Source organism: Nomascus leucogenys, chromosome 12, assembly GCF_006542625.1.
Source record: "Nomascus leucogenys isolate Asia chromosome 12, Asia_NLE_v1, whole genome shotgun sequence".
NCBI classification, from domain to species: Eukaryota; Metazoa; Chordata; class Mammalia; order Primates; family Hylobatidae; genus Nomascus; species Nomascus leucogenys.
This window is the reverse complement of record NC_044392.1, coordinates 66,297,058-66,319,303: the sequence shown is the minus strand read 5'-3', so window position 1 is coordinate 66,319,303 and position 22,246 is coordinate 66,297,058. Positions and strand designations below refer to the sequence as shown.

Below are 22,246 nucleotides of genomic sequence, written 5' to 3'. Positions count from 1 at the left end.
TCTTAGTCTAGGGATTGTAGCCTTTATATCTAGCAATGTCATAGGTCAAGCCAATTAAGAGCTTTGTCAATATGGCAAGGGGTAAGTACTCAAATGTTTCTATAACTAGGGAAATGATCTGCTGGGTTCTGACAGAAGGATAGGGTGCACAACCACTTCCATCCTTTAAGGGGCTCATCCCCTGAAAGTCTCTTGCTTCCTTGGATTTATCTGCATCATAGAGCTAGAGATTACGGGCACATATGTAGGAAGCATTCCTTATGTTGAGCCTCCAGATTATAAGGTCTTGGTTTCAAGGGCTTCAGGGTATCAAAGCATACTTGTTTACCATAGGCTGGTCCTGGCCAGGAAATTTGTTTTGGGTGGTGCCCTTCCTTGGGAAGATTAGGAATGTTTCAGCTCCCACAGTGGCTGCTGCTCCAGGAAGCTACTAGCATTGTTCCTTTGCATTGGCCCCTCTCTTTGTACTTCTGTTAATTAGCACTTATCACTTCATATTGTACGTCGTTTTACAAATCTTTTCCCTCACTGCATTTCTCCCCCTGGAGCTCAACGGACCAAATCTTTAAACCTCTCAGAACTTGTAGTTTATTCGTGGATCAAAAGGTTTGGTGAATGAATAAATGTAGGAAAAGGGTGTATGGTGAAGAGAATGGGGTTGCTTCCCTTCAGCCCACTAAAGCTAGCTGAGTCCCAACTTCACTTCATAAATGAACTTTGCTGGTATTCAGTGTGGGGTTTGTGCTGCCTCACACAACAAACTCTGCTTCTTTGGGAAATTGGACTCCAGATTCTGGCTTCTCAAAGGTTGGGGCAGCTCTCTCTCCTTCTGGCTCTCATCCCAGCTGCCCTTTCCTGGGGGAAAAATGAGGGTGCAGTCTAGCAACTGCCTCACAGACATTTAGGACTCCACAGGTTGTACTCCTCTATGCCAATTATTTCAGTTTACTTAAATGAGTGTTGCTGGTGGAGCCTCCTCAGGTGGAGATGTCTTAGAATTTTATTGCCCAAAATGTGGATCAAGAGCCAGCAACATCAGATCACCCGGAAGCTCATTAGACATGCAGAATCTCAGGCTTTAACCCAGAACTTCTGATTCAGAATCCACAGTTTAACAAGATCTCAGGTGACTCTAAAGACATTAAAGATTGGGAAGCACTGCCCTAGGGACCTGTTTTCCCCTAAACTTACCTAATCCTAAGAATCACCTGGGTTGCTGGTTTCTGTGTTTCCTCAAGTCTTAGGTGCCACTGACTAGAAGATCACCCTGCCTTCCGAGATGTTAAAATAGTGTATGTTTTTAAATGGTATGTTAGAATCACTCCAGAGCCAGAGAAAATATTTTAAGCTAATACAGGTAGTTATCACGTCTGTAAAGTTTGAAAAACCCTGGCCTGAGACAGTTCTCAACTTTTAGTGTACAGTGGCATTTACCTGGAGAGCTTTTTAAAAAAATACTGATTTAATTGGTCTGGAGTGCAGTCCAGGCACAAGGATTTAAAAACGTCCCCAGCTGATTCTAGTAGACAGCCAAGGTGGAGAACTACTGAGGTCGAAGGATGTAATTTGCTCTTTCATTTTAGAGCTGGACTTGCGCAGCAGTGGCCAGTTGGGACTGGGAAGGTCAGGAGTAGAATCTAGGTCTCCCCGCCTATCAGGTACCCTGAGCCATAGCTAATTATCTTCCTCCTTCGCACCACCTTTCAGCGACTGTAGGGGCTGATGGAGAAATAGGCAGCCGCTGAGGTGCCATGGTAGCCATGTTTTCCCAATCAAATTGGCAAGTGCTTATTGACTTAAGGGAAAACAGGAGAGTCTCTTTGAAATTGTGACTATCTTGGAATCTTGGTTATAAGGTTTCAGTAATTATACCCCACTGCTAGCCCTGCTCTAGCCTACTCACAATACTGGTAACTCACACTGAGGTCAGAGCTATGCTGAAGGCTACACTGTTCAAGGGGCTGCCTGGACCTATTAATAATTATTATGTTATGGTTATTATAATTAATAACTGCTGAACAATGTAAGTGGCACATACCAGTTAATTATCACAATAACTGCTATCGTCCCCAATTTACAGACTGGATTAACTGAGACTTGAGAGTTAAGTAACTCATTTAAAGTCAGCTGGGCACAGTGGCACACGCCTGTAATCCCGGCACTTTGGGAGGCTGAGGTGGGCGGATCACCTGAGGTCAGGAGTTCCTGGCCAACATGGTGAAATCCCGTATCTACTAAAAATACAAAAATTAGGCCGGGCACAGTGGCTCACGCCTGTAATCCCAACACTTTGGGAGGCCGAAACGGGCAGATCATCTGAGGTCAGGAGTTCGAGACAGCCTGGTCAACATGATGAAACCCTGTCTCTACTTAAAAAAAATACAAAAATTAGCCAGGCATGGTGGCAGGCACCTGTAATCCCAGCTACTTGGGAGGCTGAGGCAGGAGAATCACTTGAACTTGGGAGGCGCTGCACTCCAGCCTGGGCAACAGAGCAAGATTCCATCTCAAAAAGAAAAAGAAAACAAAAGAAAAGAAAAAGCCCAGCATGGTGGCATGCACCCAGCTACTTGGGAGATAGAGGCATGAGAATCGCTTGAACCTGGGAGGCGGAGGTTGCAGTGAGCCGAGATTGCACCACTGCACTCCAACCTGGGCGACAGAGTGAGACTCTGTCTCAAAAACAAAAAAACGAAGTTATATGGCCTAGTAAACAGACAAACCAGTGATCCTTCTATTACTCCCACATAAGTAGCCAGAGAGAGAAAGCACGGACAAATGCATGAACTTGATAACAGCAGCCCTTGTTAAAGGAACCACTAAGTTGTTTCACACATAGGGAAAGTGGGCTTGTTCCTTTTTCTGCTACTACCTCTGCAAACTTCTGTGCTGCTTCTGCTTTGTTCCCTAACTTACTGGGTGGAAGTTCCCCATTCTCACTGCTAAGCTGAGAGAGGGAACTGCTAGCCCTCGCCTGGCCTGAGAGTACAGATCCATTACTGTGCATACATCATCCTGATGCCTGTGACCTCCTGCCTCTGCCTCTGTTGTCAGCTCCTGTGCCTTTCCTGTGGCTGTCCCACTTTATGATCACATTTACGGACAGTTTCCTGATGAAGTAAATAAGGTATGTAGTGCTAGTTCCCTTTTGGAGGTGAGTAAACTGAAGTACAGAAAAGTGATCCTCACATTAATAAGCAAGTTGGTATCAGAAGCCAAGCCAGAGCTTGGGTGTTTTGATTCACAGCCCTTTATAACCATATCATTTGGAATGAAAAGTAAATCACTGTTTCTTAGTGATTTGGGCATGATTCCTGAGTTAAGGGATCTGTCTGACATCCGTGGTAAGCCTTGTCTTAAGTGAATTGTGGGTAAAGACTTGTCTCAGATGGAGTGGGAGGACATGAAGGATGAGGAACTACCTTCAGGACCTTCCAGTCCATAGGCAGAGGTGGGGGAAATTCACAGAAAAACAAATCAGTTAAAGGGATACTGCAGTAATGCTGGGAAATTCAGAGCTATTTAAGAGACCTAGCATTCACCCCTTGTAGGAAAGGCAATCAAACACACATCTGACTGTCAGACTGACAAAGTTCTATGGCAGAAGAAAGAAAAGGGTGATTGTGAAATGAATAGACTTTCCACAGAGAAGCAGAATAACAGTGGAAATGGGAGATAAGCGTTTTGGGGAAAGGAAAGAGCATGAAAACAAGAGGTAGAGGCACAAGGTACAAGGTGTGCTCAGAGAAGACTGGGACTTTGATGTGACTGGACTGGAATGAAAGGTGCATGGAGTGGAGGGCTGGGAGGTGAAGATGAAGTCAAGAAAGGGAAATTGGAGCCAGCCAGTGGAGCGCCTTCAATGGCAAGGGGTTTGGCTAAAATCCACTGGGGTCTTATAAACAAGTATAGATGGAAACAGCTGTATGGTGCTATAAACACAATGCTGGGTGACGGAGTTGAGGGGGAGAGGGAGCTGGCTGCTGGGAGAAGCTGAGAAACCAGAGCGGAACAGCTTGTTTCTAGAAGGGCCTAGGCGTAAGGTATGGTTTGGGAAATTGCCTTGGCCAAGGACCTTTTTGGAGCTGCAGATATTCTCTCCCAAGTTTAGTATCTGTGCAGATTGTTCTGGCCTAGCTAGGGAGGCTGACATCACAAGTGAGCTGAAGTCCAGAAGCAAAGAAAAGCAGTTCTTCAGAGAAACAGAAGAGCACCATCGTTAGGGAGCTGGGATTCCAGGAGGGCCAGTTAAGGAGCCATGTGGGGAACAGGCTAGGAGGGGAGGAAGCTGTGTTTGGAGCTAGGGAAGATCCCAGAGGCTCAAAGGCAATGAATGTTAAGGCCTCAGTGCGAAAAAAGCCCAGGCCATAGGATGACTCACTTCTTTATTTCCCAAGCTCTGTTCTGCGTAGACAATGAAACCTCACTGAGATTCTTGCTGGTATGGAGTGGGTGGAGGGATTGATGCTTAACTATAATCAGGGCCAACCTCCTAGCAGCAACAATACACCAGATGACCTGGAAATAGGGGAGGGTTGTAGAGTGAAGGGTGTGTTGCAGATGGGACTAGGGGACTAGCATAAAGGGACTAATGAAATGGTTTGCCTGGGCTGGGTGGAGGGCAAGGATTGCCACCTATTGGCTGCTGAGGTAGGTAGGTCTGCATTAAGCAGGATGCTCAAGAGACCTGGCCCAATGCAAGATACTATCTTTAAAACTATGTCAACATTTGCATCTTATCAGAAGATACATGACATTCTATGTAGTTAAATGGTGCTTGATTTTTGAGATTCATTTTATTCATTCTTGAGAGTCCATCAGCCTCAAAATCCCTAAGCGCCCCAAGACCAATTCAGTGGGCCATAAATGTAAACAGAATAGTTTAAGTCTGGGGTTAAGACCCAGGGAAGGCTGGGTTGGGGGGACTGTGGAGGCAATTACAGATTTTTACAGATTTTTGTTGATTTCTATCCCCTTTATTACAAAAGTTATGGGTATGTATTATAATTTTTAAAATGCAAATAAAGAAAATAAATATAACCATAATTCCATCACTACAGATAATCATTGGTAAACTTGTTGGTGTGTTTCTTTTCTACCCGTGTATATCACGTAAGTAGGACCATACTGTGTATAGTGTTTTGCATCCATTCTTTTACCTAACTTTATATTGTAAACATTTCCACATCATTAAACATTTCTCCAAGAACAATTTTTAATGGCTATATTTCATGGTATGAATATTACATAAACATTCCCCTATTGTTCGACCTTTAAAGTATCTAACTTTTCTATGCAATACACATTGTGGTGCTGAACAACTTTTTGCATACATATTTTTCTGGCAGCTCTTTTTAGAAAAACAACTTCCAGAAAGTTGATTACTGGGTCAAATAACAAGAACCTTTTTTTTGAGACGGAGTCTCGCTCTGTCACCCAGGCTGGAGTGCAGTGTTGCGATCGATCTCTGCTTGCTGCAAGCTCCGCCTCCTGGGCTCACGCCATTCTCCTGCCTCAGCCTCCGGAGTAGCTGGGACTACAGGCGCCCGCCACCACTCCCGGAGAATTTTTTGTATTTTTAGTAGAGACGGGTTTTCACCTTGTTAGCCAGGATGGTCTCGATCTCCTGACCTGGTGATCCACCCGCCTCGGCCTTCCAAAGTGCTGGGATTACAGGCATGAGCCACCGCGACCGGCCAATAAAAACCTTTTTGAAAATTTTGATTCTATATTACCAGATGGCTTTCAGAAAGATTATATCAGTGTTTAAGGCCACCAGTAATGTGTTTGTGCACATGTACGTGTGTGTGTGTCTCCCATCTCACTAACTATACCCTTGCCAACCTGCATTAGCGTTTGTTTTTGGTTTTTTTGTTTTTTAGTCTTTGCTATTTTGATTAGGTAAACCTGGTTATCTCTGTTCTCTTTTTAGTTTTATGGATTCTGTGTGAGGTGAAGAGGCCAAGTTTTTTTAAGTTTGTTCAGGGAACAGTAGACAGGGATCAATGGAAGTGGCACCAGATGCAGGTGGAGAAAAGGGTTCAGGGTCCAGAATCCAGCGTGGGGAGAGAAGAGGGAGGCAGAGTTTGGAAAGGAACTCTGCTGTGGGAGTGGTAAGAACTGGGAGGAGCCAGACAAACAGCATTAGAACAACTGGGTGTGGGGGGCAAAGGCCTCCCACAAGAGGGAAAATAGGGAAGAGATTAATTCCTGCTACTGCATTTAATTATATTGAGTGAAGTCTTAGGGACTTCCCTCCACAAGTTCCCTTTAGGTCGGATTATCTACCCCTTGGCAGTGGGGAAGCTTGTTGGATAGGATGTCTGCAGACCCCAGAACGGCTGCAAGTGAATGAACCTGTGAGTGTCAATAGAGAACCAAGGCCAAGGCTAAAGCAATGGTAATACATGAATATTGAGTACTAACTACAGGCCAGGCACAGTTCTAAGCAGTTAACTTATATTAACTCATTTATCTTAACCACCATATAAAGCAGGTACTCTTACACTCATTTTACAGACGAAATAGAAGCACAGAGAAGGTAGGTAACTTGCCCAGTATCAGTCAGGAAGTAGGTGAAATCTGGATTTGAACCCAGACATTCTGGCTAGAGTTAAAGCTCTTAACCACCAAATACAGAAATGTGGGAAGGGGAGCCAGAATTGCAGGGCACAACCTCCTACCTACGCCGGCCAGAAGAAAACAGACGACCAAGTGAGATTGCAGGGGCAGGACTTCTGCTTAAAATGAATCCTGGGACAATAATAACAGCTACCTTTCATTGGGCCCTGACTTCGTGCCAGGCACTGTGTAAAGGGACTTTACGTTTAATCTTCACAGTAACCCCTTTGAGTGAGGTACTGTCATTACCCCATCTTACTGATGAGGAAGCTGACGCACGGAACTGGCCCAAGACCCAGGGTCGGCTCAGGCCAGTCCTACCGCGGTGTGGTGGCTGCCCACGTGGCGCCCAGGAACAGAAAAAAATGGCGAGGCGGGGTCGGCAGGCGGAGGCGGGGCCAGGCGGGGGCGGGGCCAAGGGCCGCAGAGCCTGGCGCGGAGCCGGCGAGATTTTGGTGGGGTCGCACCTGTTGCGTGACTCCCCAACAGTCCAGCCGCGGGAGTCCGACCCTGAATGCCCAGGGAGTGTTGAGAGAAATCTGGACGAGTTCCGGGTCCCGCTCCCTTGGGAGCACGTGGCCTACCCCCCTCTCGATTGCGGGGTTGGGTGGTCGCGACACCGGGGTCGCCTTGAGGCCAGTCCGGCTGCCGAGGTCTGCAGGAGTCCACCTCCGGCCAGCTGGCAATTTTGAAAGACTGCCTTACTTTCCCCATCTCAGTGCCAGGGCAGGGGCCCTTGGAGTGACTTGGCTGGGGTCTGTGGCCCGACCCCCCTGCCCTTCCTCAGGACCCGGGCTTTCTGCTGTGCAGACCCTCGTGGGCAGCCTCCCCTCGGAACTCGGGCAGCATGGCCTCAGGTGAGTGTGTGTACATGTGTTGGAGGGAGGGTCTCTGGGACAGAGAAGTGCTGTGGCCAGGGTGACAAGAGGGTGGGAGTCATAGCACAGCAGCAGGACCTAGGGAAGGCGGTCAGCTCCTCCCAGGAGGGCCTGGGGAGCAGAGCCAGAGTGTGCAGAGACAGAAGAAAAATCCGAAGAGGCTAGGGTCTCTGTCCCAGACCCCCAGACAAGGGGGTCTCCTGGCCTTCCTGCCTTCCTGCCTTCCTGGGAAGTAGCTATTTGGCGACGGTGGAATTTTCCCAAGACAGGCCCCTCCCTCCTGGGCTGGGATTCTCAGTTCTTCCCCCTCCTCCCAGAGCTGGGCTACCCCCGGAGCTGAGGGTCAGATGTGGAAGGAAAGTGGGTGCTGGGTTTTCACGGAGTGTGCCTGCCTTGCCCCAGGAGGACTGTGTTTGAGCTTGGACTCGCTCGCTGCTGAATTCCTGTCTGTTATTCTTTTTTCTTCCAGGCTAGCTGGAAGGACCAGCTAGCCTGGACTTTGGCTTCTTTGCCCTGGAGCCCTGGCATGATGGGGTGAGGGCTCTTGGTGGGTTAGTGGAGAGCTGGGGGCTGGCCCTTCCCCATCTTCTTTTCTACCCACCCTCCTCCCCCACCCCCGCCAGGCCCAGCCACCATCAGTCACGTCACTCCTGGCACTGAGGAGGGAGGGGAGGGATAAGGGGCAGAGATGGAGGCCCCACTCCCCGAGGTTGCCTAGACAACATGAGAAATCGTGGCCGGGGCCTCTTCCGCCTGCGGAGCCGCTGCTTCCTGCATCAGTCACTCCCGCTGGGGGCGGGGCGGAGGAAGGGGTTGGATGTGGCAGAGCCAGGCCCCAGCCGGTGCCGCTCAGACTCCCCCGCTGTCGCCGCCGTGGTCCCAGCCATGGCATCCTATCCATCTGGCTCTGGCAAGCCCAAGGCCAAATATCCCTTTAAGAAGCGGGCCAGCCTGCAGGCCTCCACTGCAGCTCCAGGTGAGTGTGTGCTTCCTGGCCTCAGGATAGATGCTGGGCTCTGTCTTGCCACCTCTCACCCAAGCTGCTGGTCACCTCAGAGGGGCCACCTCCTCCGGCATCCTCTGTGGTGGTGCCCGTCAACCTCAGTCCCAGGGACAGCCGGCTTGGAAGGTGGGGTGAGGGGTGGCGGGGGGTGGGGGGTGGATCTGAGATATCTGTGCTAGGGATGCTGTCCTCTGTCACAAGGAGTGGGCATGGTGTGGGTGCAGCAAGAGGTGTGTGTGCACACGTGTCAGCGTGTGCATGTGCTAAGAATGCGTGTGAAGCATGTGTGAATGGAGTGGGGGTGTGTGGGACTGACTGTTTTGTGGACTGGCCACTCTGGCGCCTGTGCCTTTACTGGGCAGCCTCAGGCTGTTCTGTGGCCAGTTCCACTTTTTAGGACACCACATCTAGATCCCCCTCACTGGGGATCTGACATCTGGGCACAACCATTGCTGGCTGGCATCCCACAACTGGGGGCTTGACTGTATCTATCGTTTGCTATTTGCTCATTCCTTGTCTATATTGTGAGGCTCCTTAAGAGTATGGGGTGTCCTTGGTCAGGTCCGTGCAGGGTTCAGGTTGGGGCTGCTGCCCGCACTGCGTGTGCTTCTGCACCCTTTGGTTCGTCTCTCACTCTAGTAAGCATCTCTGCATCATTTGGAGCAGGCAGCGAGGTGCAGCAGTGCCTGTCTCAGTGAGGGCCTGGCTGCCTGGCTCTGTGCTTGCAGAGGGGTGTCTGCCTGCTGTCTGCTCTCAGGCCTTGTGGCTAAGGAAAGACCCACCCTGTCTTTGATGACCAGATCATGCCGACTGCCCTCACCCTTGCAGCTGTCTGTAGCTATAGCCCAATTATCAACCTCCTGTATTTTCTTGTTTCATTGAAGATGCCTGGTGCAAGGTCTCTACTGTCCTGAGGGTGTTCTCTGTGCCCAGGTCTGTGCCATCCAGAAAGGGTGTCCCCTGGGTGGGGCCCTCCCTGGCCCTGTTTGGTTCAGCAATAGGGCAACTGATATGGATCTAGCCCAGAGCTGGAGACCCTTCGGTGGTCAGATGGTAAGAGCATCTGATACTTGTGGGGTCAAAGCCGTGGACACCCCTGTGCCTACTGAGGCAGTCCTGGCAGTGTGTGAGGGGCTCCTGGTTGAGAGGGGAGATGGGGTGCTCAGAATCTCAGAGTTGGTGGGAGTGGCTCTGGAGCAGCCCACACTGGCTTTTGCTTGACTTCTCCGTAAGTGTGGGTGTATGTGTGTGGTGCTGGCCCCTAGAGAAAGGACCAGTAGGCAGCTGAGTCTTCTAGGCCTGACCTCTGAGAACGTAGAGGTTACTGCCCATGTGTCACCTTCACTGAGCCTGCAGCAGCCCTGGAGAGAGGCCTGGCAGGCTGGGGGGATGGCGCTGGCTGTTGGAATCTGTCCTGCTCACCCCAGGATTGCTGTGGAGCCCCAGACCCCCCTGCTAGGAAAGGGGGTTGAGATTTGAGCCTTTGACTCAACTCCTGCTGACCCAATATGAACCAGCCATGGAGGTCTGTGGTTGGCCTCCCCTAGATGGAGTTAGAAGTGGTCTGGGGCCATATGTAGGGAGGAGGTGTGTAGAATCAGGGTTCTCGGGCAAGGAAAGATCTTACACTCTGGGGGTGAGGCAGGTTCCCCTCTTTTCTTCCTCTTCCTACTTTGTCTTTTTCCAAGTAAGAGATAGAGTCACCCCGTCTCCACCCCTGCCAAGTTCACTTCACTGCTCTTTACTGGCCTATTGCCTTTGCTCTGCGCTGGGCCCAGGGAACCTCCTACTGTCCTCAATGGGCGGAGCTACAAGTAGGATGTATTTTGAGGGTCCCAGGAGTTCATAATTGCAGGCCTTGCCTCAACACAGAGCCTGGTGTTTTGCAGAACACTTGCAGAGCCATTATCTCTGTGAGCCTTATGGCAGTTGTGGCTAGGCAGGGAAGGGACCACTTATCACCCCACTTGTAGATTAGGACCCAAAGCCTCCCAGAGGTAGGTAGAGACATGCTCGGAAGCAGGAACAGAATCAGACCCATGTCCTCCAAATTCTAGCCCTCTTTCTTCCAAACTTATTCTGGACAGTTTGTCCTGTCCCTGATGATAGGCTTGGATCAGGGGTTACAGGTCTAGGGGCCTGCGAACCAGCCCCCTGAGCAGCTGGGCAGCGGGGAAGCCTCAGTGACTGGCCCCTACCTAGACTGGGCCATTTCCCCAGCTGCCAGCCAGCTCTTTCCCCAGCAAAGGCCCTGTCTCTCCTGAGGGACCCCATAGTCAGGGCCCAGAGGACAGTGGTGAGCAACAAGGCCACTGCCAGGAGAGGCCAACCTGGGGCTGTGGGTGTGATGAGGAGGGCTGTTCCCCTCCTTTTTCTCCCCTCTTACTCTGTGGCCAGCCAGGCCCTGCCCACTCACTGTCCCCTAGGGCAGTGGATTTTAAGGAGGCTTGGCTCCTCCCTGTTGGCCTGCCCTGCCCAAGTCAGTCTACCCTGCTACTCCCCCATAGGAGCCTCACATCTGGCTGGGTCTTCCCTGGCACTGTAGAGGTGGAGGCCCTCTTCAGTTCTGGAGTTCGTCTTATCTCCCAACTCTGATGCTCCTTCCCTTGGTTTCTGGGCTCCCTTGAACTCCCCTAGCTCTGTGCTCACGGCCATCTCAGGGTCTCCCCTGCTTGCAGCTGCACTTGGTACAGCCTGTGCCAGCCCCTGAGGGACTGGCTGCAGCTTCACTGGCAAACAGGCGGGCAAGGGGCACAGGGCTGCTGGCCGGAGCTGCCTGCACTCTGCAGGTAGGGTTCAGGCAGGACCCAGGGTGCGCAGGGGACGGGGTCCTGGATCTGGGGCAGGCCCCTCCCTCTTCCCTTTGTCCAGCTTTGGGATCAGTCCTGGAGTATTGGGAAATGGGTGCAGAGACTTTAAGGCCGGCTACCTAGGCAGATCCTGTAATCCTTCCCTAAGCCAGGGTGGAGGGTGCTGGAGGGGAGCACTCCTTACAGCCATCTAAGAGAGGCAGTTTGGGTGTGGAAAGCTTCCCACTGGGGACCTGGGGCTGCTGAGCCCAGGGAGGGTCCTTCAGGGTAGGCTGGAAGCCTTGGCAGCCCCCATAGACCAGCAGCTTCACGGCCCTCTGGTGCCAGCCTCCTGGTGGTACAGATGGAAAGTATAGTCTTGATGGAGAAAGACCTCTGGCTTCTGACACTCCCTTCCCCAGGGCCCTCTGTGGTGCCCCCAGCCCAGATCCTGGGGCCTGAGTGGGCATAGACTGTTTGTGGCAGCTCCTTTCGGAGGGGCAGGCTAAGGCCAGGCCACATTTTGGCAGCCCTGGGGCCCTGGGGGACAGGGCAGCCCTCTGGGGAGGAGGTAGGGTTCCCTTGCCAACCAGGCCCTCCACTTCCTCTCCTCTTCCCTTGAGGGCTGGTCCCTAAGTCAGAGCTGAGCAGCAGCTGCGGCTTCTCTTGCTGCTGCACAGGTCTAGGATGTCAGGCACAGGGCCCTGCCCCTTTGAGTGGAGAATCTGCTAGTCAGGGGCGGGTCTGATCCTGGGTTGCCTGTCCTGGGAGCTGCAGGCTGGGGATCCCTGGTGTGGCCGCCTGGTCCTTACCGAGCACCTGGTGTGTGTCTCTGAGGGTGTCTGTGTGCGTACGTGCATGTGTGCGCACATGTACACATGTGCACCTGCCTCTGGGAGGTAGTCACGTGGAGATTCTCATGGCCTGAGGCATCAGGCTCTAGTCTTATTTGTGGAGGTAATGAATCTACTCGTTCTAGGGGCAGACTCAGAATCCCCACCCTGAGCCTGGAATGGGTGAGGGGTCCCTGCGTTAGAGGTGAGGGTGAGCCCTTCGGGAGCCACACACACAGGCCTACTCCTCAGCTACTGAGGAGAGACTGCCCTCTTTCCCGACCCTGGGCTCTCTCGGGTGCTGGCCTAGGCAGGGCAGGGGCCCAGGGCTTTCAGGGGCTGCCCCTCCACCCTTTGACCCTGGCATCACTGTCTCTGCAGAGGCTCGGGGTGGTCTGGGGGCCCCTCCGCTGCAGTCTGCCCGATCCCTGCCGGGCCCCGCCCCCTGCCTCAAGCACTTCCCGCTCGACCTGCGCACGTCTATGGATGGCAAATGCAAGGAGATCGCCGAGGTATCACCTGGCACCACCCGCACCCTCACCCCGTGTCTCCATGCCCTGCCTCTGCTCCCCACACCCCTCACCTCAGCTGTCCCCTCACCTCACGCTTGGCTGTCTCCTGATCCTCAGCCTCTCCCAGGTACCCCTGGTCCTGCTGCCCTCACCCCATCCCCAGACTCTGTAGGAGAGTGCCCGAGGGCGGAGGACCAGCCATGCTGACCTTCCTTCCCTCTCCCCAGGAACTGTTCACCCGCTCACTGGCTGAGAGCGAGCTCCGTAGTGCCCCATATGAGTTCCCCGAGGAGAGCCCCATTGAACAGCTGGAGGAGCGGCGGCAGCGGCTGGAGCGGCAGATCAGCCAGGATGTCAAGTGAGCCCGGCAGGCAGCTGTTTAGTCTCCCTCCATGCCCTTCCAGACCCTTTCAGGGCCCCTTTTCTGCCTCTTTCCCTCGCACCCTCCCTTGGGGATCTGCACAGGGAGCATAGAGTGGGCTTTGGAGTCGGGCTGCTGGGTTCTGTTCTGTCTTCAGCCGGTGTGGCTGGGTCATGTTGCTTAACTTATGGGTCTGCTTTCTCATCTCTAAAGTGGGTGAGAACAGCACAGGGTTCTGCAGCTCTGCCTTTGAGGATCACATGTGACAACATGTGCACAGCACCTAGTGTGGTGCTGGGACCTGGGATCAAGGGCCGTCTCTCGGGATCTGCCTGACTTCTCACCCCTCTTACCTCTAGGCTGGAGCCAGACATCCTGCTTCGGGCCAAGCAAGATTTCCTGAAGACGGACAGTGACTCGGACCTACAGTGAGGAGGGCAGAGGGGCACAGGGGATGCGGAGCTGGAGCCTACCCTTCTGCTGGCTCTAAACCCCTCCCTTGAATGCACCCCCTGCAGGCTCTACAAGGAACAGGGTGAGGGGCAGGGTGACCGGAGCCTGCGGGAGCGTGATGTGCTGGAACGGGAGTTTCAGCGGGTCACCATCTCTGGGGAGGAGAAGTGTGGGGTAAGTATGGGGTGTATGTGGGGCAGGGCCTTGAGTCGCCATCGCCTGTGTCTTAGTGGGTTTCCCCCAGCCCAGAGAACTGGGGGTGGGGGCTGGAGAGGGCGTTTCTGTTTCCAGCAGCTGGAGGGGCAGAGGGGCTGGCTGGGAGCCACCTGATGTGCTGGACCAGGGTGATCTGAGTGTTCCTGGGGGTCAGGGCCTGTGGGAGGTGGGGATAGTTTGGGGTCTAAGGCCTCAGGGAAGAGGTCTCTGAGTCCAAGACTGAGGAGAGTGATCGCATGTCCTCATCTCCAGGTGCCATTCACAGACCTGCTGGATGCAGCCAAGAGTGTGGTGCGGGCGCTCTTCATCCGGGAGAAGTACATGGCCCTGTCCCTGCAGAGCTTCTGCCCCACCACCCGCCGCTACCTGCAGCAGCTAGCTGAAAAGCCTCTGGAGACCCGGACCTATGAACAGGGCCCCGACACCCCTGTGTCTGCTGGTGGGACCCCCCATCTCTGCCCCATGCCATGTGCCCTAGCCTCCTGGGCTTCTCAGCCTGGTGCCTGGGCACCTCTGCCCTGCCTGCCTCTCCCTACACCCAGGCTCATTCCAACCTCTTTGTGTACAGGGGTGGAGGTTGGGCAGGAGCTGTCTGACCTACTGGGTCTTCAACATCTCTTGCCCTCTGTGGGGCCTTTGGGTTGGGCAGTGGGTGGCTTGGAAGAGCCCTGCTCTGACTTTACCCTCCTCACCCCTGCAGATGCCCCGGTGCACCCCCCTGCGCTGGAGCAGCACCCGTATGAGCACTGTGAGCCAAGCACCATGCCTGGGGACCTGGGCTTGGGTCTGCGCATGGTGCGGGGTGTGGTGCACGTCTACACCCGCAGGGAACCCGACGAGCAGTAAGAGGGGTGTGGTTCTTGTTGGGGTGATGCAGCGTGGGAGGTTGCACTGGCTTGGGAGAGGCCACAGGGCTCGGCTTGCTCTCCTCACCCAAGCTCCCCTCCATGCCAGTTGCTCAGAGGTGGAGCTGCCATACCCTGACCTGCAGGAATTTGTGGCTGACGTCAATGTGCTGATGGCCCTGATTATCAATGGCCCCATGTGAGTCCCCTGCCATCCCAGACACTTAGCTCGCCTCCCAGCCCAGATTCTCCAGCCCCACTTCTGCCCCAGACTCCCATCACCTGGTGTCTTGCCCTTCCTAGTTGCTGAGCCCTCGACTTCCCTGCAGTCTACTGCCCTCTTGGCAGCCTCCATCCTTACCCTCCCACCTGCTCCCTCTGATCTGCTACCCAAGCCCTCCCCAGGTGCCTCCCTTCAGAGCCTAAGTCCCTGCCTTGTTCTCCTCATGCCCAGAAAGTCATTCTGCTACCGCCGGCTGCAGTACCTGAGCTCCAAGTTCCAGATGCACGTGCTACTCAATGAGATGAAGGAGCTGGCCGCGCAGAAGAAAGTGCCACACCGAGATTTCTACAACATCCGCAAGGTGGACCCTCACCCCGCGGCCCTCTCCATGTCCTCATCCCACACCTCTGCCCTGCCTCCCCTTCAAGGGCCAGGCCCCCCACACAGCATCCAGTACAGAGGGTCCTTTCCCATCACACTGCCCCGGGGCCCCAGACCTTCCTGGCCTCTGGTGGATCAGCAGTGTCCTGTTCCACTCCAGGTGGACACCCACATCCATGCCTCGTCCTGCATGAACCAGAAGCATCTGCTGCGCTTCATCAAGCGGGCGATGAAGCGGCACCTGGAGGAGATCGTGCACGTGGAGCAGGGCCGTGAACAGACACTGCGGGAGGTCTTTGAGAGCATGAATCTCACAGCCTACGACCTGAGTGTGGACACGCTGGATGTGCATGCGGTCTGTGCCAGTGGCGTGGGCTGTGGGACTGAGTCAGTCAGGTGACCAGGAGTCAGGGGTGACCTGAGCCTTCCCATGTCCCCCAGGACAGGAACACTTTCCATCGCTTTGACAAGTTTAATGCCAAATACAACCCTATTGGGGAGTCCGTCCTCCGAGAGATCTTCATCAAGACGGACAACAGGGTATCTGGGAAGTACTTTGCTCACATCATCAAGGTAAGGAGGCAGCCTTCCCTGCCAAGCCTCGAGCCTGAGGATCTGGGGGCTTTTAGGGGGTGAGACTCAAGGAGAGTGGGCAGATGACCCCCTGAAGAGCTCTGACTCAGTTCACCTCATGTCTGACTCAGCTCACCTCATGTCTAGGAGGTGATGTCAGACCTGGAGGAGAGCAAATACCAGAATGCAGAGCTGCGGCTCTCCATTTACGGGCGCTCGAGGGATGAGTGGGACAAGCTGGCGCGCTGGGCCGTCATGCACCGCGTGCACTCCCCCAACGTGCGCTGGCTGGTGCAGGTGCCCCGCCTCTTGTGAGTGTCTCTTGGAGTGGGAGGGGAACCTGTGGGGTCATATTCAAGGGGTCAGGGCCTGCCTCCTGCCCTCCTCGGATGGCTGAGCCTCCCTTGTCCCTGCCAACCCCTCTGAGTGCAAGGAAGGGCTTCCTGGTCCCATCCATGGTCTGTCCAGACTGGCCCACCTGGGTATCCTTGCTTTCCCAGTATGGTTCAGACGCGCCCCTGTGCTCTTGGGCTGAGCCCTGACCCTTACTGGCCCGCTGGGTTTCCTCCCACTGGCCCTGACTTGCACATACCTGCATGTTTTGTCTCACCTGCAGTGATGTGTACCGTACTAAGGGCCAGCTGGCCAACTTCCAGGAGATGCTGGAGAACATCTTCCTGCCACTGTTTGAGGCCACTGTGCACCCTGCCAGCCACCCGGAACTGCATCTCTTCTTAGAGCACGTGAGCAGGCAGCACAGAGCTGGGTATGGGGAGGGAAGCCGGCTTCACGTCCAGCTGCAGCTCTGGGTCTGACCCCAGGGTTCTGTATTAGGTGGATGGTTTTGACAGCGTGGATGACGAGTCCAAGCCTGAGAACCATGTCTTCAACCTGGAGAGCCCCCTGCCTGAGGCGTGGGTGGAGGAGGACAACCCACCCTATGCCTACTACCTATACTACACCTTTGCCAACATGGCCATGTTGAACCACCTGCGCAGGTGCCTGCACCACCCTGTGTCTGCTTGCTGTGCCGTCTCTCGCCCAACAAACCTCACTCTTGGCACCTTGGGCCAGGGCCACCAGACCTCTGACCTACCTGTTGCCTGGACTGGATGGGTTCTTTCTCTGCCCTTGGCGCTACATCTGTCACCCCTCACAGCCAGTAACCTACCCCTGTCCCCCTTATCCCAGGCCTGCATAGTTATTGGCTGGAGGACATATGCGTGCTGGGTTGCGGGTCAGGGGCTCCGGTGAGCCCAGGTGATCCCAGGCTCAGGAGCTGACACCGTCTTCATGTCCCCCAGGCAGAGGGGCTTCCACACGTTTGTGCTGAGGCCACACTGTGGGGAGGCTGGGCCCATCCACCACCTGGTGTCAGCCTTCATGCTGGCTGAGAACATTTCCCACGGGCTCCTTCTGCGCAAGGTCAGGATCTGCATCCCTAGCCTTCCCTCCCAATTGCTCACCTTCCTCTGAACCATTCGGGCCCCTTCAGCAACCGATCCTCCTCCCACCCAGCCCTCAGATTGGATTCTGCCTTCCCAATGTAACTACCCTTCCCCACCCCAGCCTTCAGCCTGGGACCCCAACTTGGATTTTGACCAATTCACCCTTTGCACATCAGGCCAAGCCTGGATTCCCCTCCCCCTGCCCTCTGCTGTGGCCTGAACCCCCAGAACCACTGTGCCCTGCCCAGCCTCGAGGCCACCTGACAGGCCCTCCCTCCCTGTTGCCTGCCCAGGCCCCCGTCCTGCAGTACCTGTACTACCTGGCCCAGATCGGCATCGCCATGTCCCCGCTCAGCAACAACAGCCTCTTCCTCAGCTATCACCGGAATCCGCTACCGGAGTACCTGTCCCGCGGCCTCATGGTCTCCCTGTCCACTGATGATCCCCTGCAGTTCCACTTCACCAAGGTCAGAGCCCAGCAGGCAGCCAGGCGGGTGGGCGTCCCAGGACGCTGGGGTCTCTCGAGTTGGGGGAGGTGGGGGGGGGGGTGTCTCAGGTTGGTGCTGCCCCCTGCTGGTAGAGCATAGCAGGCTAATTGGCAAGTCTTATGGAGTTGGGGGGGTTGGGGGGTTGGGGGGTTGGGGGAATGGGGGGTGGGGGTGGGGAGAGCGACTGGGGAGGCGGGGGAAGGGAGGCAGGGGCAGCTGGCCAGGACGCACTTGTCTGAGGGAACCTGGCCCGTGCAGGAGCCGCTGATGGAGGAGTACAGCATCGCCACCCAGGTGTGGAAGCTCAGCTCCTGCGATATGTGTGAGCTGGCCCGCAACAGCGTGCTCATGAGCGGCTTCTCGCACAAGGTACTACAGCGCCTGCCTGGACCTTGGCATGGCATCACTCCTCCCCTCCTCTGCATTTGGGGTCCTGACCTGTCCCTGGGATGGCTTGGGGTGGGGCATGACCCCTCAGCACTGGCTGCAGCCCTGCCCATTACCCCTGCTCCTTGCAGGTAAAGAGCCACTGGCTGGGACCCAACTATACCAAGGAAGGCCCTGAGGGGAATGACATCCGCCGGACCAACGTGCCAGACATCCGTGTGGGCTACCGCTACGAGACCCTGTGCCAGGAGCTGGCGCTCATCACGCAGGCAGTCCAGAGTGAGATGCTGGAGACCATTCCAGAGGAAGCGGGTATCGCCATGAGCCCAGGGCCTCAGTGAGCCTGGTCCATGAAGTGCCCACCACATCGCAGCACTTTTACCACGTTTTGTCCTCAGACCCCTCCCATTCTGTGTGGTCTCTGCATGTCTCCATTCTTCTCTGTCTCTGTCTTGCATGTCTCCGACCATGTCACTGTCCCTGGGCCACCCAGTGAAAGCAAAGCCTGGGAATCTGCTCATTGTTGTTTGGGCTCAGGTATTGAGCCTGACGGCCCAGGTATTGAGGACCTCCCCTGCTGGTGGCCCTGTCCTGGGACCCTCAGAAGCCTGACTGTCCTATAGGTTTCTCCAGTGTCCACAGGGGCTTGAGATGGTTGTGGGGGGCTGGCCCCTCTAGCCTTTCAGGTCCTTCCTGGGCAAATCTAAGCCTTGGCCAGGGCTGAAGTTTAGGCCCCTGTCTTGTTCATGTAGCCTAGGGGCAGGCGGGGGACCTGTGCACCTCTGCTGTGGGCCCAGGGCTGCTGAGAGTCTGTGGAACTCCAGCAGCTCCGCACTGGGTAGAGCTGGGCCGAGAGCTCAGTCACAGCCCTGGGCTTCCTGGTCTGAGTGGGTAGACACAGGCGGCAGAGGTGCTGGACCACATCTCCGCCAAGTCACTGCCCAGCAGCCTTCTCCGTCCTGTCCCCAGCCCACGTGCTCCTTGGGTGTCAGCTTCCTGTGCCTCTGTGGGAGAGGGCAGCTGCCTTGTGTTATGTCTGGGGCCACGGTTGCTGCAAGGTCCTGGATCTGCCACTCAACCCCAGGAGTGGTGTTCCCAGTGTGGCTCCCAGAGCTGTGACCAGATCATGATCCCAGCTGGCCCCTGTGTTGTGTTCTGGACTAAGGCCTTTGCTGTGAACTGCAGTGTTTCATACGACCCATCTTTCCTAGTGCATGAGAAATAAAGATTATTTAAGTAATGAGGCAGGTGGGGTTTCTGTTGGGAGAGGGAACGCCGTGGTGGGAGGTGGCTGTGGATAGAGGCACCGTGCATTCTGAGGGAAGGGACTAGGCTTGGGTGATGTGTATGTTGTGCATGTGGAAACTGACAAAGGAAGCTGTGGGAGAGAGGAGATGCCCATCTGACCCTCATCCAGCCTGTCCCCCATGAGGGGGACACCTAGCCCCGGGTCTGCGGCACATCCCTGTCACACCAGCTTGGGGGCTGCTGTCTGTTTCCCACCTTGTACTTCCTCCCCTCTTCCAGCCTCTGAGGGGATGGCCTGGTAGATGGGGAATATGCACCTACAGACAAACCCGAGGCCAGGGTCTTCTGGGGGGTCTTGTTTAGATGGCCCTCTCCAGGCCATACTCTCAGAGATTCTGATTCAATAGGCAGAAGGTGTGGCACAGACATCTGCAAACTCTCGGGCAGATTTTATTGCAAGAGGTTGGAACAAGCCTGTGCATTCCGATTCCAGCCCCCACCCCCAACTCCCACCCCAGCCTCTGTCCCATGTTTAATACACAGTTTCTGGAGCACCTCCCTGGCACAGAGGTTGCTGGAGTCTGTTCCCCAGGTAAAGAAGGAAAGTGGAATAGGCCCTGGGCTGTGCAGGGTCCTGGGTGTGCAGACAGAAGCCTGTCACTGCCCCTGCTGCTGGCTGGGGAGGCCTGTCCTCCCCTGGCTGGCTGCCTCAGAAGCAATTAGCCCTGGAACAGCATGAGCCTGTGTAATTGAGGGCCTGCCCAGAGCCAGAGCAGCTGGAGCAGGAGGGGGAGGCTGGGAGGCCTCTGGCTTCCTCCTCCCTTCTTGTCAGCTGCTCTCCCCCACCCCAGCCTCTTTCAGCAAGCGGTCTGCACCTGGCCCTGGGCCTCCCAGTGGGTGCCCTGGGAAGAAGCTCTCCTCATCCCTCTCCACTTCCCATTGGCCAAGCCCTCTCCTGGTCAAGACCCAAGGCCCTTCAGTTCAGAAGACACCCCTTGCCAATTCATCCTGGCCACTTACATGTCACAGAATTGAACGTTGGAGCCCAATGAGGGTAGGAGGTGGTGAGTCCAGGGCTCCTCCACCCATGCTGGGCCTCGGCTGCCCAAGGATCCCCCTTAGAAGGGTGAGGGGAACTCACTTTTCAAGTAGGTGAATAATTTAATAACACAAGTGAGCTGTGTCTTGTCTTTGTTTTAACAAGGAGGCAGGATTAAAAGATCTTTCTAGAAGGTCTTTTGGAGGCAAGAACTGCCTGTCCTGTCTGCCAGCACTTAGGACTCCATATTTACTCGTTGAATTTGTCATTTAATAGAATCCTTCAGCTCACTTTCTTGTCTCCTGTTTTTCTTAGTGTGTGTTGAGGCTTAGCTCTAAGAATATTACTAACTTAAAGTTCCTTAGCAGCCTCTTCATGGTTTATTTTTGAAACGAGGTCTTGCTCTATCGTCCAGGCTGCAGTGACCTCCTGGGCTCAAGTGATCCTCCCACCCCAGCCTCATGAGTAGCTGGGACTACAGGCACGTGCCACCTGTAGACGGGGTTTCACCATGCTGCGCAGGCTGGTCCTGAACTCCTGGGCTCAAAGTGCTGGGATTACAGGCGTGAGCCACCGCACCCAACCCACAATTTATTTTTTAAACAACTTGCCTCTGGTTTCTTAGTTTCTCAGAAATTTCTCTTTCAAATATTTATCAAGAGCAGATAATCTTAAAAGCCCTTAATGCTTCTTCCTATCTGAAAAGAAAATCATTTTCATTAAAAAAAATTTGGAAAATATAGAAAAACAGGAAGAAGTAAAAGCCCACTCGTAATCTACCAGTTTCACCAAATATTTGCTGCATGCCTGAGATATATGTAGATATTTTAATACATATCTATGCATATTTATGTATTCTTTTCAGTTCTTTTTAAAATGCTATTTTTGAGTTGAGATCACAAGGATGATTTAGGCTTTTTAAAATTTATTATTATTATTATTATTTTTTTGAGACGGAGTCTCACTCTGTCGCCCAGGTTGGAGTGCAGTGGTGCAATCTTGGCTCACTGTAACCTTTGCCTCCTGGGTTCAAGTGATTCTTCTGCCTCAGCTTCCCAAGTAGCTGGAATTACAGGTGCGTGACACCACACCTGGCTAATTTTTTGTATTTTTAGTAGAGACGGGGTTTCACCATGTTGGTCAGGCTGGTCTCGAACTCCTGACCTCAGGTGATCCACCTCAGCCTCCCAAAGTGCTGGGATTACAGGTGTGAGCCACCGTGCCTGACCCCGGCCTATTTTAAAAATTATTTTAACATACGTCTTTCCACATGTCACTAAAATACTCTGCAAATATAAATGTGAACTACTGTGCACCACCCCCTGGCGAGCCTCCCATGGTTTATGATTACAGCTCTCCTCTGTTAAGAATAACTGTGGCCTAATGTGACCAACAGTATGCACTCTGGGTTTGACTTTTGTTTCCACCGCTTTCAGGCTGTGTGACCTTAGGCAAGTTACTTCCCCTTGCTGTGCCTCCAGGTCCTCACCCATTTCATGGGGATAATAATAGCACTTTTCTCACGGGTTGATTTTGGATTCATTCAGCCACTGGATATAAAGCACTAAGCAAGAAATCAGTAAATATTAGCTATTATTATCTTTGCATAAATCTCTCCAGATTATTCCCTTAGTCTAGATGCCCCGAGTGAAATCACCAGGTCGAAGGTAGAATTTTTTTTTTACTGTCCTTGATAGAAATGAATCAAAGTATGTGAGCAGAAATAAAAAGTCATTTCCTTGCCCTCGACCTTGCCTGCACCTTCCATGCCAGCCCGCCACCTCCTCTCCTCTTTTGGAGCCCCACCCCCTGCCCTTCCTCTCGACCTGCTGTGTGTGCCTGCGTGTGTAAAGGAGCCCGCATCTTCTTCCTGGTCAGGGGCCAGATCTTACATGGAATGGGGGGGTGAGGGGGAAGGAGGGTGGGTGGCAGAGGGAGTAAATAAAAC

General features: G+C 54.0%; 1 protein-coding gene across 5 annotated transcripts; it reads left to right on the top strand.

Annotated features, from left to right (window-relative positions):
* Window positions 1–7,013: 7,013 nt before the first annotated feature.
* AMPD2 (adenosine monophosphate deaminase 2) lies at window positions 7,014–19,255 on the top strand. Of its 5 annotated transcripts, none has more exons than XM_004089994.3 (18): window positions 7,014–7,478; window positions 12,506–12,636; window positions 12,864–12,994; window positions 13,357–13,425; window positions 13,516–13,624; window positions 13,919–14,105; window positions 14,367–14,508; window positions 14,621–14,710; window positions 14,966–15,095; window positions 15,276–15,470; window positions 15,557–15,688; window positions 15,836–15,999; window positions 16,305–16,431; window positions 16,523–16,686; window positions 16,993–17,113; window positions 17,430–17,603; window positions 17,883–17,993; window positions 18,143–19,255. In XM_004089994.3, exons 1-18 carry the CDS (start codon window positions 7,469–7,471, stop codon window positions 18,350–18,352), a joined length of 2,397 nt encoding a protein of 798 aa, XP_004090042.1. In that variant the 5' UTR covers window positions 7,014–7,468; the 3' UTR covers window positions 18,353–19,255. The 5 variants fall into 5 exon arrangements, with proteins under 5 accessions (XP_004090042.1, XP_003267958.1, XP_003267957.1 ...); XM_003267910.4 differs by lacking the exon at window positions 7,014–7,478 and adding an exon at window positions 7,795–8,475; XM_030824891.1 differs by lacking the exon at window positions 7,014–7,478 and adding an exon at window positions 9,233–9,555.
* The last annotated feature ends 2,991 nt before the right edge of the window (window positions 19,256–22,246 follow it).